Source organism: Protopterus annectens, chromosome 11.part0 (genome assembly GCF_019279795.1).
Source record: "Protopterus annectens isolate FY-2018-M chromosome 11.part0, PAN1.0, whole genome shotgun sequence".
NCBI lineage: Eukaryota > Metazoa > Chordata > Ceratodontiformes > Protopteridae > Protopterus > Protopterus annectens.
Window position 1 is genome coordinate 1,243,786,204 of NC_056745.1, and position 15,779 is coordinate 1,243,801,982.

The window sequence follows — 15,779 nt, forward strand, 5'->3', positions numbered from 1 at the left end:
GCAATTGTTTTGTTTCAGTGGACATCATCAAGACTATTAAATTATGGTAATAATGTGTTGCAATGCATAAATAATATCTTGATACAGACAGGGAGAGAAAAGGAACATTTATAGATATTAAATGATGTTTTGCTGGTTTTACAGACTGTAGAAGTTAAAGTAAATGTTATAGTTTTAAAAGTGACAGCACAGTCAAAAGGTTAGTTTCAATAAAAATTGTACAACATAAATATGTGTCAGTGAAGTCACAGGTTTAAATTTCATTGAAGGAAAGAATGCAATGTAATTTAATGTACAAGGAAACTTCACATACTTGTAAAGAACAGGTAAGTAAAGCTACAGAATCAGATCGGTTCAATTCTAGTATTAAATTTGCATATGTAAATGGTTCAAGATTTTACATTTCATGCAGAAACTGCAGTTTACCAGAACACACCAGAGGCACAGACTTATATAACTGAGTTATCAGATTACAGGTCAGCTCTGTGAAATTAATTAAATATGTTACTGTATGTTATAAAACAGTATGGTAAAAAAGCAGTAACAGTTCTAACTATTTATCTGGAGATTTGGACTACAAAAAATTGTAGAAAATAATGATAAACACTTGCAGCATTCAGAAGAACTGGGAGTTAAATGATGTCAGCTGAAAGAACAGATACATGTAAGACAGTGGGTGGACAGCCGCACACTGAAGACATTCTTTTGTATAAATTACAGTCTGATGGTCACAGGGTAAAAAATTAAACAGTTAAGATTAATTTCTTGAAAGGTGCAGAAATGCAAAAAATGCTGAAGAATTAGTACAGTGTTAGATTATTACTTTAGTTTCATTTGAGTATATGACAGGGAGAAAAATGCCACTGAGATTTCTGTTTGATTCAGTAATGAAGTTACAGCCTTACTACTTCGCTATAGTACATTATTAGTTTGGTTACAGACCTACAATAATTGATTTATTAGTAATACTGGTTTGTCTCAGGCAGAAAAAAATGTATATAAAGTCAGGGCAACAAGCATTTCCTATTGGTTTGTAACCATTAAAGGTGCAAATGTTATTTTAGGAGCTTGATTTTTTTACAGATATTATACTGGAAGGACAAGTTTACAACAGAAATGTTTTTGATGCAACTTCATTTATAAGTGCATTAAAGGTTCAAGATATTCTGTCCACAGCCTTGTCACAGGGGTATTTGTAATAGAGACTAAATATGGACACTTCAGGACATTAGGGTGGCTTCTCCAGCACCTCAGCAGTGACTGGGACAATGCACAGTAAGGCTTAAGACAAGAGCTATGTTGCACAAGTCATGTATCAAGATCAACAGAAAAGACACGAGTGAACAATTTAAGAGTATGTAAATAATTTTTTCAATGTTTCTTTAAATGTAATGTGGTTAACTGCATAGATTATTCAGTGCATATACATTATGCTAATTGAATTTATGTACATTTGTTTCAGTTATCTAAAAAAATACTTTAGGGATATAACATGTGCATAATACAACTGTAGATATATATTTATGCAGATTAGTTTAGAGTTAATGAAAGTATAATAGAAACAGAGATGCAGAAGTGTATTCATGCAAATTAGTAATGTAACAACATTAAGTATTTCAACCCGATTTTCAATTTTAAGTTATGTTTTCAGACAATTGCATAACAGTACCAGATTTCAGTTAATGCTTTTATCTGTGTTCAAATGCTACTGCAAAAAAAAAAATGTTCCTTTAGTTTCCAGAACATACCATTTATGCACAGCTATTTCTAATGTTCAGTATAAATCACTATTCCTTTAGGGTCAGTTTCAGTCAGATTTCAGCAAGATTACATTGCACCTCACATCATTCAGTCATTAGGTTTAAGGATAAAGTGACAGAATTATTTATAAAATGCTTATCGAGATATGTTATAAATTTACCTTAAGGATATGTAGCATACACAAGGAATGGCAGGTCAGGCTTCATTTGTTAATAAAGTTAAGCAGGCACTGACAAGGTATGCAAAGGTATAAATCTGAAAGGTAAAAAGCATAGGTTTTAGTACTATCACAGCACATAGAGATTTCAAAGGTAAATATACAGGATTATTAGCAACACTTTAACAAATCTAGCTGAAGATGTTCAGAAACAAGTTAATACAGTATATGGTAATTATGCTTTTTAAAGTTACATATATTATAGGTGTAAAAAGAGAGTTTAGACAAAACATGTTAAAGAATTGCCCAGTTAAATTAAATCCAGAAAAAATTCAGTTACTTAACAGGCCAAAAATGCTCAAGTAACACCTAGTGGTCAAAAATAAATTTGCAAGTTTATTTACCAGATAAAGAGAAATTATTTTATAGCTGCTATATTAGTTCTGGTGATCATTATAGTACCCTTTACAGACTATATTAATAGATTTCTAAAGTAATTACAAAATCAAATCCCAGTTGAGGGGTTTCAGGAACATAAAATATTTTGCTAGAATACATCCTACATAAATACAGTTCTTCATTTTATATTTCATATTTTAAGGATAACCACAGAAACAGATCCCTGTTCAGGCACCTAAGGATACGTTGTAAGATCACTTTCATTTAAATGTAGTCTGTTGGACATAAATACAGCTTTCTCTGTGCATAGACCTAGAAATGCAGCAATAGCAAAGCAGGTCTATATCTTAATTTTGTATTTCCCATTTTACATGCAGTGTCAGTAAGTGTAGTTTCAATAGAAAGGAATATTTCAGTGAGGGATACAAATTAGCTCAGAGAAATAACCTTCAGTCTGAAATACTGATAAGAATGGAATGTGCTAATAGGATTTACAGAACATCTTGGGTACAAACAGAACCTGTTTAGATAATACAAGGCTTGAGAACCAAGGTTAAAAGAGGCATGCAGAACTTGGAAATGTAGAGGGTTTTAGCATTATGACAGATACTTTCTAGAAAGAATTAATTTCAGTTTAAAGAAGACAGGAGTCAATTCAGTTCAGTTTAGTTTGTTACTGATATTCAGGAAAATGAGTATAGAAACTCAGTTTAGTTAAGACTGAGCACAGAAGTTAGGTCAAATGTCCAACAGTTCAGAAACTACAGTAAACGAGGCAGTTTATATTAATTCTGCCATTGTGGTGAAAAGTAACAATTCTGAGTTCATAGTTACTAAGGACAGTATAATTCAGTCTAGTTCAGTTATCAGCACTGTTATTTGAGATGGTAAGACTTGCTCGGATTTTCTTGAATTTCTTCATCTACCTGCACTACATGCTGCTACTACATAATAAACCATTATCAGAGTTACTGTGTGTACAGACTTTTATTCTGAAAAGTATAAGCATTTTGGCACAGAAAGGAAAAACTGAGATATCAGGCACTTATTCTGGGTAATTAAAAGATAAATATATTTATTCCAGTTATTCTATTGTCTGAAATATATCAGCTTATAATTAATGTAAAAAAAATCAATGTAAAAAAAGCTGCATAAGCTATACAGGAAGAATTAACCATGGAAATAAGAAAGGTGGAAATGAACCTAAGGAACAGGTAATCTGAAAGAAAACAAGTGGTAGGAGAAACTAACAAGGGGACTCTGTGGGCTAGTGGGACAGGTGTGGTTGGTGCTATCAGGCTGTTGGTCTGCAGTCCTCCCCCATCCCCACAAGCAATGTAAATCAGACATTATTGGACTGATATGATTGGCTAGGTTGGTAAATTGGAGCCCAAGTTGCAGTTTTTGCCTCACAATGCTCTGATCTCCAGTTTGTTCCTCAGCTGGAGTCCCTTCTCTCCTGGAACGCATGGCCTGCCTGTGTCCATAGTGTTTTTTAGTGGGTGCCTCAGTTTCTTCCCCCATCTATAAGATGTGTCATGGATGAATTAATATTCCTGCAAATTGCTCCTAAGTATCCTTATCGTGCTGATGTTTGTGTGTGTGTGTGTGTGTGTGTGTGTGTGTGTGTGTGTGTGTGTGTGTGTGTGTGTGTGTGTGTGTGTGTGTGTGCAGATTTATCCACACGTGCACTATCAGGCACTAGCACTGCATTCAGAATTTGTTCCTGCCTTGTCCCTGTTGCCTGCTGGAAAAAACTATCCATTCCATGATTCAGGTTTGGTTAATGAATGGATGAACCATATTTAAGAAGCTGCCTTAAGGAAAGGAACTACACATTTTATACAGACCACAACAAGGTAACATAAGAGAAAATAAAAGTTGTGTCTGTACTTCGTAAACAAAAAGCACCCTAGCAAATCTTTTCTGTCTTAAAGTGGGCACACGAAGAGAAGCATAAATCCCTTGACACACCAGTATTTTTATATCTGAGACAATGGATTTGCACTTTCCAACTATCACTGTAGCCAGCCTGTAAGAAATGGGAGTCCTGAGACAATGTAGCAATTGCATTACATTTTCTGACAGCCACCTAACTCTTAAACAATCTAATAAAGTATATGAGACATGAACTTATACACTATTTCTGGAAGCAAAGCTCTCACACATAGCAACTACAGATACCAAATGAGTTGTCAGAAACACACAACACTACACAATGCCTACCACACACACACACACACACACACACACACACACACACACACACACACACACACACACACACACACACACACACACACACACACACACACTCACAGGTACACACCACATGACAATCACATACACTATGTTGAGGCTCTTAAAAGTAATCTACCCAATCCAAAACTTCAAATACCTCCCAAATACAGTAATTACAATACATATTATCAGGAAAATCAACAACACATGACAAAAGCAGCACCCACCATAGCACATTCAGTCTCAACTCTAAGACTAAGTCCGTAAGGTAGACACCACTTAGTCCAACATTTTAATCACAGCAGACTCCACTGTGAGGCACACTGATGTCCCACTCACCAGGCTAAGCAAGGACAGGTTTACAGTCAATTGCCTCTTAGGCTCAAGGATCCATTAGATCACATACCCACTCAGGTCAATCAATCAACCAACCAAAGAACGGCTATGACTCTGTCATAGTCCATGTGGGAGTAAATGATTTGAGCTGTACTTTCCTGTACTATATGAAGAGAGAAATGATGAAGTTCTCTGACTCACATCCCAGGCAGGTATGAGCCTATCACTAAGTACCATTCTACTTTCTCCTTTGATGATGCCACAAAAGGAACATAAAATAATCTATAACTGGCTCAATTTCTGGTATCATTTGAAAGAATTATGATATTTGTTAGCCTGGTAGAATATGGCAGGCAGATATTGATGCTTCACCAGAGATGATCTGCACCTGGATATCCCCTCTAAGTTTTTGAATATTGGCTAAAACACTGTCTACCCCATACTGCATTTTTAGACATTGCAGGTCTGATAAACTGCTGGTCATAGTTATACCAACACAGATTAATCTAAAAAGAATATTGCTCACTGCCAAGAGTCTAAGCAAAAAACTCCATTCTCTGACAGCTCTCCTGACCTTGGAGAATGTAGATGTATGTGCAGTTACTGAGACATGGTTTTTAAAGCTGTGAAGAGCATATGGGCAGTGCAGGGCTATATTGCCTTCCACGCATTTAGATGAGCTACCACACAGAAAGGGACAAAAGGTGGAGGTGTCTCAAGTTACATCGAAAATACTCACACGTCAAGGCTAGACAAGTAGAATAATGCCCTCTCCATTCAACCCAAAACCATAACTTATGGGTGACTTAACTATCCTACCATGAGCGACAACGTAAATAAAAAGCACACTGATACTGGAGACACAATGCATACAGCTCAGCTCGAACAGTGGAACAAAATAATACGATTCCAAATAGATGTCACCGACAGTTTAATAACAAACAAATATCACCAACAGGTTAAGCGCTTTCATCTGACTAGCAGACTTCATCAGAACAAACTTCATTGAAACTTATTTCATTAAATACCATGAATGTTTGGCGCCAAACACATAAATTAAATCTCTTAAAGAAGAAATGATTGTCTAAAAAAGTTATATAAAAGAATTGTATGTGTATACAATTTCTACACCTTTCTTATAAATACCCTATACTAAATAACTAATATTAAAAATTTAAAAATACACTTATTAATGCATTTATATATATATATCAAATTCGTCAAACCTCAGCAAATATAAATTTTTACAAATATAAATTTTTAAAAATACATATATATAATTATAATTGTTAACAACAAATATAATTTAAGCAAAATTAAGACAAAATTTTAGACAAAATTAAGACAAAATTTAAGACAAAATTAAATGTGGTTTAATGCTAATAAAATCATTAATGCCAGGGTGTCTAGTGGCATCAGTGAACATTTGCCATCTACTCTCCTTCATGGCCAATAAGGCTTTAAAATTGCCACCATATGGTGATATACCCACCGTATCTATGATGATAAATTTAAATTGATGCATGTCACCACTATGGTCTATATGTCGATATAATGCATTCTTTTTATCTTTGTTTCTGATACAATATAAATGGTCATAAATACGTCGTTTGAACTGTCTCTCAGTCTTTCCTATATAGAAGGCATTGCATGCCACACAGGTAGCTAAGTAAACCACATATTTAGTGTTGCAATTTCCATCCCTACTATAAATATATGTCTGATTGAGATTATCTAACTTGCAACTCTCAACTTCATTTATGCAAAAGCACTGATTACATGCTCCACATTTTTTGGTACGAACACTTCCCTTATTTTTATCTTTATCACTTCTATACGATTCCAAAAGCTTTTTAATGTTGAAACCAGTCTTGTAAATGATCTTTGGATGTATACCTACAACTTTCAAAATATTATCATCCCTCATTGCCATATTCCAATGTTCTTTTAATATAGCTTCTATATATTCAACTACAGGTGAATACATAAGTACACACACTAATTTACTTGGTTCAAGCTTTTGTTTCGTGTTATATACAGTGCCAGCACACATATTCCCTAATAATTGTGCATATTTACTGCCCCATTCACTAGTAACATATTTGACTACATCATTCAATAATCTCATTGGGTACCCCCTTGCTATAAACATGGATTTTATAAAGTCCACTTCTTTCAACATGATTCCTTTTGTGGACGACATGCGGGCAGCCCTAATACATTGCCCTTTAAAAATGTTTTTAAACATATGTAGGGGGTGGTTGCTACTAAATTCTAAATAGTCATTGGAGAATGTGTCCTTCCTATATATTCTGGAAACAAACCCTTCTTCCCCATGACTAATGTATGTGTCCAAATAAGCTATTCCATGTGCATTTGAGGTATAGGTAAATTTGAGAAAGTCTGTCGTATTGTTAATATAACCAATAAATTCATCAATCTTGTCAATAGGACCCTTTCAAAGTACAAATAGATCATCCAAAAACCTAGTATAATAAACTATATACTGAAAAAATTCTGACTTGTACAAATACTCAGACTCCCATTCTAGCATAACAAGGTTAGCGAAGATGGGAGCACAAGATGCACCCATCGCCACACCCCTTGTTTGCCTGAAAAATTCCTTTTCAAAATGGATGTAATTATGACCCAAGACAAACCCCATCATATCTGAAATGAGACAAATTCTGTCCCATTCAAAACTAGAGTGCTTTCTAAGGCTACTGCAAAAATATTCTAATCCCAAATCTCTAGGAATGCACGAAAATAAATCCGCTATGTATATAGTTATAAACATAAGTTTACTGTCCCATATTTGAGATGATAACTGCCCAAGAAACATCCAAGAATCTTTAATAAGATGTGGAATATTATTGTATATGGGCTTTATCCACTTGTCAATAGCCACTCCTAGCGGGAAAGTTTTGGATCTATTACCCGAAATGATGGGTCTAAAGGGGGGGGTGTTAAATTTTTATGTATTTTGGGAATACCAACTATGGTAGCTAATGTCGGGTATTCCACCTTTAAAAACTGATATGTCTCAAAAGTAATTCTATTGTCAAGCCAATATTCCTCTATTGCCAAATCTATTCGTTTGTAGCCTATATTGATTTCATTGAGGGATATTGCATCATAATTTCCAGATTGATACAAGATGTTATATATTTCTCCAATATAATCCATTTTATTATATAAGACAATCCCTCCCCCTTTGTCAGGTTTCATCAACCTTATTTCATTATTGCCCACATATTTAGACGATCAACTTCGTTCTTCATTGGTTACGTTAACTTGTACACCACTTTTTATACTTTTGTCAGTCCTATAAGTGTTATAAAATCTATAAATGTCATTACAGACCATATTCTCATAATTAGCCACCATCATGTTACTCTGTGGTATATACGTACTTTTCTTTTTAAGCTCTTTTGAAATCAAATTTTTGCCTTCATTATTGTTCTCTTGAAACTGAATGGCTAAATTTAACCTTCTACAAAATAATGTCACTTCTAATATGCAATCCACTAAATTGAAGCTCACTGTAGGAATAAATTTCATACCTTTTGAAAATACCCTAAAAAAAATCATCAGAAATATCCGAATTAGTGTGATTATACACTATTGTTATTGTTAGGTGTATCATGCTTGTCACTAATGTTGACTGCTTCATCTATACAATTGTGAGTACATACCATTCCATTACTTACCTCATTGTCTAACATAGTGGCAACTTCTTTACTGACTTTACATAATCCATTAACTGAAAGGTTATTATAAATAGTGACTTCATTGACTAAATTATTAACATCATCATAACTATTTCCTTTACATACTGTTTCATTGCTAAAGACATTTTCTAAATAAGGGACAACTTTTCCACTGGTTTCACATGGCTCTATAACAGAATCGTAGACAGTAACTTCGTCACTTGCCCTGTCTATCTCAATCTCCTGCTTGCTTGTCCATGTGTATATTTTGGTGGGGGATAAAACCTGCCCCCTTGAAAATTTTGGTTCCTGTCCATATTTTTATGTTCATTTCTATAATGCCATTCCCCATCATCATTGTGATTGTTGTGATGATGGTGTCCAGGCCAAATATATGCCCTATAGTTGGCATACTGTTCAACATCTCTAGTAATTTTCCTGTGTTTCCTCTCAAATATATTAGCCGCTTGACATTCTGCTGTAATGAACTGCTTATCATACAAATCCTTCCACTGACTGAACTTATCATTATTTAGAATCTCAGCATTTAATTTGTCCACCTCCTGTATTAATTTGGACAATTTTTCATCATTTTTCTTCATCAACAATTTGATATAACTAAAGCCAAAGCTATCAAATAATAGGTTAAATTCTACCCTAGTGTCATTAATCAAATCAAGCCCCATAGGTATTTTAAAAAATCTAATACCTTTCGGAACGATCTGTAAAACAATACATTTGTCAAAATAAGCATTTTATATCTTGACATTTTTGATAGCTATTCATTTTTTGCCCAAAGAATATATTGTGCCCCTTATCTGTGGTTTCGTACTACTCAAAAATTGTTCACTAGTATGACATGGATTGGGTCTATCTTGCTTTTCAAAATCATATTCATAATCATTACTCAAAAAAACGATCCAAATGACCGTTCAAACCTTCATCATTTAATCTGTCCACTTTATTGTCTTTGAACTGTTTAGAAGGGTAATTAAAACCCCTTTTATTGATGTTAGGACTGGAATATATATTGGTTAACTCAGTACCTTGATTTTTATCCTGTGCCCTGGCCATCGCAGAATAGGTTTTCATGGGCAACAACCGCTTAGGACAAGCCCCAGTCCAGTCAGCCTCATCATGAGCATGAAAAAGACTGAAGTCAAAGGTAAAATCGTCCATAGATGGATTACTAATGTTTAAATCCTTCTTACTGCCGTATATAGGCTCTTGTGGTAATGCAATACCTTCGTCTCTGGGTTTCCCTTGTCCATTCGGTATTTCAGTTTGAGTACTGACATCCACACAATTATGTTCCACTTCCTTCCCAACATGAGTGATTTCCCCTCCGACTGTTGTGGACTATAATTTGTCCCCAGTGATGACTTCATCATGAGAGTTAGGGACAAGAATATGACGCTTCACTAGTTCTAAAAGTTGAGTAACCTCATCTCTTAAAGCTGTAACCTCCATACGAATGCTTACAATTTCAGCAGTATCCACTTTGTCCGATGAAGCATGAGCATCATCGTTTGTATAATCCATATCAGCTCCGACCACAACTGCACCACACCAAGACCGACAACGTAAACAAAAAGCACACTGATACTGGAGACACAACACATACAGCTCAGCTCGAACAGTGGAACAAAATAATACGATTCCAAATAGATGTCACAGACAGTTTAATAACAAACAAATATCACCAACAGGTTAAGTGCTTTCATCTGACTAGTAGACTTCATCAGAACAAACTTCATTGAAACTTATTTCATTAAATACCAGGAATTTTTGGTGCCAAACACATAAATTAAATCTCTTAAAGAAGAAATGATTGTCTAAAAAAGTTATATAAAAGAATTGTATGTGTATACAATTTCTACACCCTTCTTATAAATACCCTATACTAAATAACTAATATTAAAAAATTAAAAATACACTTATTAATGCATTTATATATATATCAAATTCATGTCAAACCTCAACAAATATAAATTTTTACAAATATAAATTTTTAAAAATACATATATATAATTATAATTGTTAACAACAAATATAATTTAAGCAAAATTAAGACAAAATTTTAGACAAAATTAAGACAAAATTTAAGACAAAATTAAATGTGGTTTAATGCTAATAAAATCATTAATGCCAGGGTGTCTAGTGGCATCAGTGAATATTTGCCATCTACTCTCCTTCATGGCCAGTAAGGCTTTAAAATTGCCACCATATGGTGATATACCCACCGTATCTATGATGATAAATTTAAATTGATGCATGTCACCACTATGGTCTATATGTCGATATAATGCATTCTTTTTATCTTTGTTTCTGATACAATATAAATGGTCATAAATACGTCATTTGAACTGTCTCTCAGTCTTTCCTATATAGAAGGCATTGCATGCCGCACAGGTAGCTAAGTAAACCACATATTTAGTGTTGCAATTTCCACCCCTACTATAAATATATGTCTGATTGAGATTATCTAACTTGCAACCCTCAACTTCATTTATGCAAAAGCACTGATTACATGCTCCACATTTTTTGGTACGGACACTTCCCTTATTTTTATCTTTATCACTTCTATACGATTCCAAAAGCTTTTTAATGTTGAAACCAGTCTTGTAAATGATCTTTGGATGTATACCTACAACTTTCAAAATATTATCATCCCTCATTGCCATATTCCAATGTTCTTTTAATATGGCTTCTATATATTCAACTACAGGTGAATACATAAGTACACACACTAATTTACTTGGTTCAAGCTTTTGTTTTGTGTTATATACAGTGTCAGCACACATATTCCCTAATAATGGTGCATATTTACTGCCCCATTCACTAGTAACGTATTTGACTACATCATTCAATAATCTCAATGGGTACCCCCTTGCTATAAACATGGATTTTATAAAGTCCACTTCTTTCAACATGATTCCTTTTTTGGATGACATGCGGGCAGCTGGTGGTTTTTAAAGCTGTGAAGAGCACATGGGCAGTGCAGGGCTATATTGCCTTCCACGCATTTAGATGAGCTACCACACAGAAAGGGACAAAAGGTGGAGGTGTCTCAAGTTACATCGAAAATACTCACACGTCAAGGCTAGACAAGCAGAATGATGCCCTCTCCATTCAACCCAAAACCATAACTTATGAGTGACTTAACTATCCTACCATGAGCTGGGAATCATACACAATCTCAAACTTGCAGGCATAAAGACTTCTGGACTTTGTCTATAGAAATGCCCTTGACCAGCTAGTCCATACACCCACTAGCAGCACAAACATCCTAGACCTGGAACTCAACAACATGAGAAGATGCACCCCCAAGTGTATTGTTTTCACTGATCAGGTCGGACCATAAAGCTGCCTCTTTCAAAACAAAAATAAAAGCAGGGACACCACGTAACCCTGGAATATTTAGAAATTATCCCACTCCACACGTCCTACTTTTAAATGACACCCTGTCAAAATTTCAGTCCCCATCTCCCATACCCAGAGAACATTACCGCGTATGTGAACTCATTCATAAGAACCCTCTGTAATCATGTATACAGCTGTATAGAGGCTGAAGTAACTGCAAAAACAAGGTGAGGACAAACTCAAAAAAGAAGACACACTGGTGAAATGCCAACAAAAGGAACAAAATCCTGGCCAAAAATAATAATTGAAAAGCCCAGCAAGATAAGAACGCCTTCATCAAACTAAACAAAACAACTCAGGTGAGTAATTAAGTCCATCAAAGCCAAATTTGATGTAAAAGTAGTGCCTCAGACTAAGGACAACCACAAAAGATTCTTAGATCATGGAGGGAGAATCATAAATTTACTCCTGGTCTGGCACCTGTGTCTCTATTAGAGAGGAAGTTTGCAAATGCTAGACCACTCATGACTAAGTTAATATACCACCACATAAATTATGGGGCCAATATTTTGTAATATTTCTGGGAAGTTTGACTAAGTCTGAAAATGCCCTTTAGGGTCATTAGCCTAGTATTCTCCTGTGATGATAAATGTCCAACTAAGTAGTGCTTTACTATATTTTTACCTTGCCTGCTTATTATATCTTTAAGATTTAGTGCCTCAAGTAGATACAACACAAAAGGTAATAGCCAATATAACTATGTGTAGCAAGAAAGTCTAGTTTGAGAGGTGTGCATGAATAATTATGATACTGAAATGAAGCAATTTTACTTTTTTTTGAGATATCGTAAAATGTACAGTTTCCTGGTAATTATTAATCATGCTGTTATTGTATCTGATGGATTTTTATTATTCTTAGCTTTCTTCTTTGCCTAGTTTCTGCAAAAAGCAGAGAAAGTGAAAATGTTAGTTATGTAAGGAACAGTGCTTCCTCTTCACATCTCTATTTCATTTATAACAAGACCAGTTGTGAAGAACTAGTTTATTTTCTTAATTCTTTTTATTGCATAGTTGAAGCAAAAGTACTTATAGAGTAGTATATTTTTTTTCTTGGCCATCCTCTTCACCGTGGACAGGTCTGGCATAGTTTGTCCAAAGTATTGTTATGCTGTCATACCTGGATAGGCATGAATAGCTGTCTTTAACTAGTGATTTTTTTTTTTTTTGCTTAATAAAACTGGCTAGTTTCGTCATTCTGAAAGTGTTTGTGTATAAGGTACACACTTCCTGTTCAGATATCCTTTCATGATAGTCATTGTGTTTTGCATTATAAAGGATGTCTGACACCCCTTTAAGTCCCCATGTTAATTACTGCTATGCAATCCATAGTATTTTTTTTTTACTTTCACTTAAGTGAAACTGTGACCTCTTAAAAATGCTTGCTGTTCGGGGAAGGTTTTTTTTTTTTTTTTTTTTTTTGTTTTTTGTTTTTGTAATGCTTTAATGCTTCTTGACATCGTCAATACTGTTTCTTCTAATTCTACTACACTGTTTGTTGCACTGATCATGCTATATGAGTAATTATGGTGATGGCTTCTGTATGTCTGCTATTATGAATCTTGGGAGTCAGTAAAGTACACATTTACTGCATTAATATATAATAAGCTAGAGTTTATCATTACATTTGTCACTGTCATTTCTATGTACTATGGTAATCTTGGTTTAAATCACTATTGGGTTGTCAATGAATTCAGATCACATGTTTGCTCTTACCAAGGAGTTTCACTTCTATCTGATCACTTCTATCTGATGTATTACTTAGGCAAGAATAGGCACATATTTCACACACACAATATGTTTGTGAAGTGGTAACAAATAAGTATAAAAACTTCAAATAACTTTTTGTGTCTTCCACACAGGAGGAGTAGGGAGAGGTTAATTATCTCCCAATTATACAAATGTAATTTTCACTGGGAACCTCTACAGTGTTCAGTGAATTCACCCATCTGTTAACAGGTTCACAGACTAGTTCATTTTTTTTGTCTAGCTCGTTTTTTTTACCCCACTGTCTGTATGACATCATATTATCTCTTGGTCAGTCAGCATCTTTGTTTCTTACTAGGCAAGAGCTGGCCAAGAAAAGTCAGCATCAAGGCATCCATCAGGAATGTTTCATTTTTCTTATTTTTTTTTTCTAACTGGCCCAACCTGCATGCACTTACTGAGATGCCAGGAGGGGAGTGTGCAATAGGCTGAATGCAGAGTTGTCTCTTACTTTTGCAAGGGGCACTGCATCCATGCAGCCCTACCGATCCACCAGCAGCATGTGCAGTGGTCTCGGTAGTCTCCAGCAGTGAGACCACACCACCCTCAACAACTCCCTTACTCCCAATAGGAGATGAGTGGACCATGACCTTTCACTCCTTGCCCTCTCTGCCTAGCTCTTACAGTGCCATGGCTGCTAATCGAACCCATGATGCCTAGCTCACACTCAGGAATCCATCTTATTTTTTTCCTCACTGGCCCAACCTGCATGCACTTACCTACTTTGGACTGCACTAAAATAACTGTTCCTCTTTGAGTTAAAACTTTACAACAGAGTGATGATGAACTTAACTATTTACATCAATTTGTTACTTTAGACAAGAAGGTAAGAAAGTTTAAGGCACTATAGTGGCAACGTTACAGATTTTTGGCATATTTAGAACTGGGCATAGTATCTCATGGTTTAAGGGTTTAATATGTATCCTGTTCTACTACAAAAGTGGCAGGAAATGAATTTACAGCTTGGCTTAGAATATATGAAACTCATGAATGATTTCTTTTTTAAAATTGAAGCAGATTTACATACTGAGATACGTGAGCTAGAGAATAATATTTCTGCATCAAGTTTATTCTCTAAGTATATATCTGATTATGGAAAACTGCTTGAGAAGTTCTCTAAATTGGATGAGAGCTTTGAGAAAGCTAAAAGGCATAAGCTGAATAGAGACAGCAATGATTATAGCAACGGCCAGATTTTCACCTGGCCAAAAGTAAAACATAACCCTGAGACTGTTAAGAATGTCACTTTTGTTCCAAATAGACAATCTAACCACCTGAATGAACTGGATGATGTCACTGTGCCTTTAAATCTTGTGCAACAGAGTAATCCACAGCCTGATGGTAATGGGCTTCATCAAAATTGACCGACGGCCAGTTCAACCAATTAGATACCATCAACATCATCAATGATGGTAATGGAGACACGCCCAGAAGCGATAAGGAATTCTTCATCTACAGAGACATTTTTTTAACAAAACAAATGGTCATACGTCCAAAATTACCAGAACAGGTTATGGTGAAGAAACGAGAATGTTCCAGAGGCCGTTCAACACAAATGAAAAGAGGAAGAAGTCAAAACAATTTCAGACTTCAAAAATAATTTCTTTAAAAGGTACTGTTAACATGAATTCTGTTATCAATCTGTCTAAGACAAGGCTTACTATATCTGATCTAACATTGCTAAATAAGGGACTGAAATGTATTCTTTGTGCTGTGGATGGTTTAAGTTCTGTAGTAACAGATTTGAAGATTTTTGCTCGTAATTTGGATTTAAAGCTCATATTTAAAAAAGGAACATTGCATAATAATGTATGTAAATGCTCTAGTGTCTTTATACCAAACAGCCACCTTGTTGTTGTTGCCTTTTCTACTATTTGTGAAAGACAGATTAGAGGAACATATCACAAAAGTTCTTTTAGATAGATGTTCAACTTAACTTTTGAGGAGTGTATTTCCTTAAAGAAACTGATACAGGATGATAGTATAGTT

General features: G+C 34.9%; 1 protein-coding gene across 1 annotated transcript in view; it reads left to right on the plus strand.

Annotated features, from left to right (window-relative positions):
- The window catches only part of LOC122815054, a 136,010-nt gene extending 120,856 nt beyond the window's left edge, over window positions 1-15,154 (plus strand). The window contains exon 4 of the mRNA XM_044087299.1: window positions 14,808-15,154. Coding sequence (XP_043943234.1) covers window positions 14,808-15,154 — 347 coding nt within the window. The remainder of the gene's footprint in view (window positions 1-14,807) is intronic.
- The last annotated feature ends 625 nt before the right edge of the window (window positions 15,155-15,779 follow it).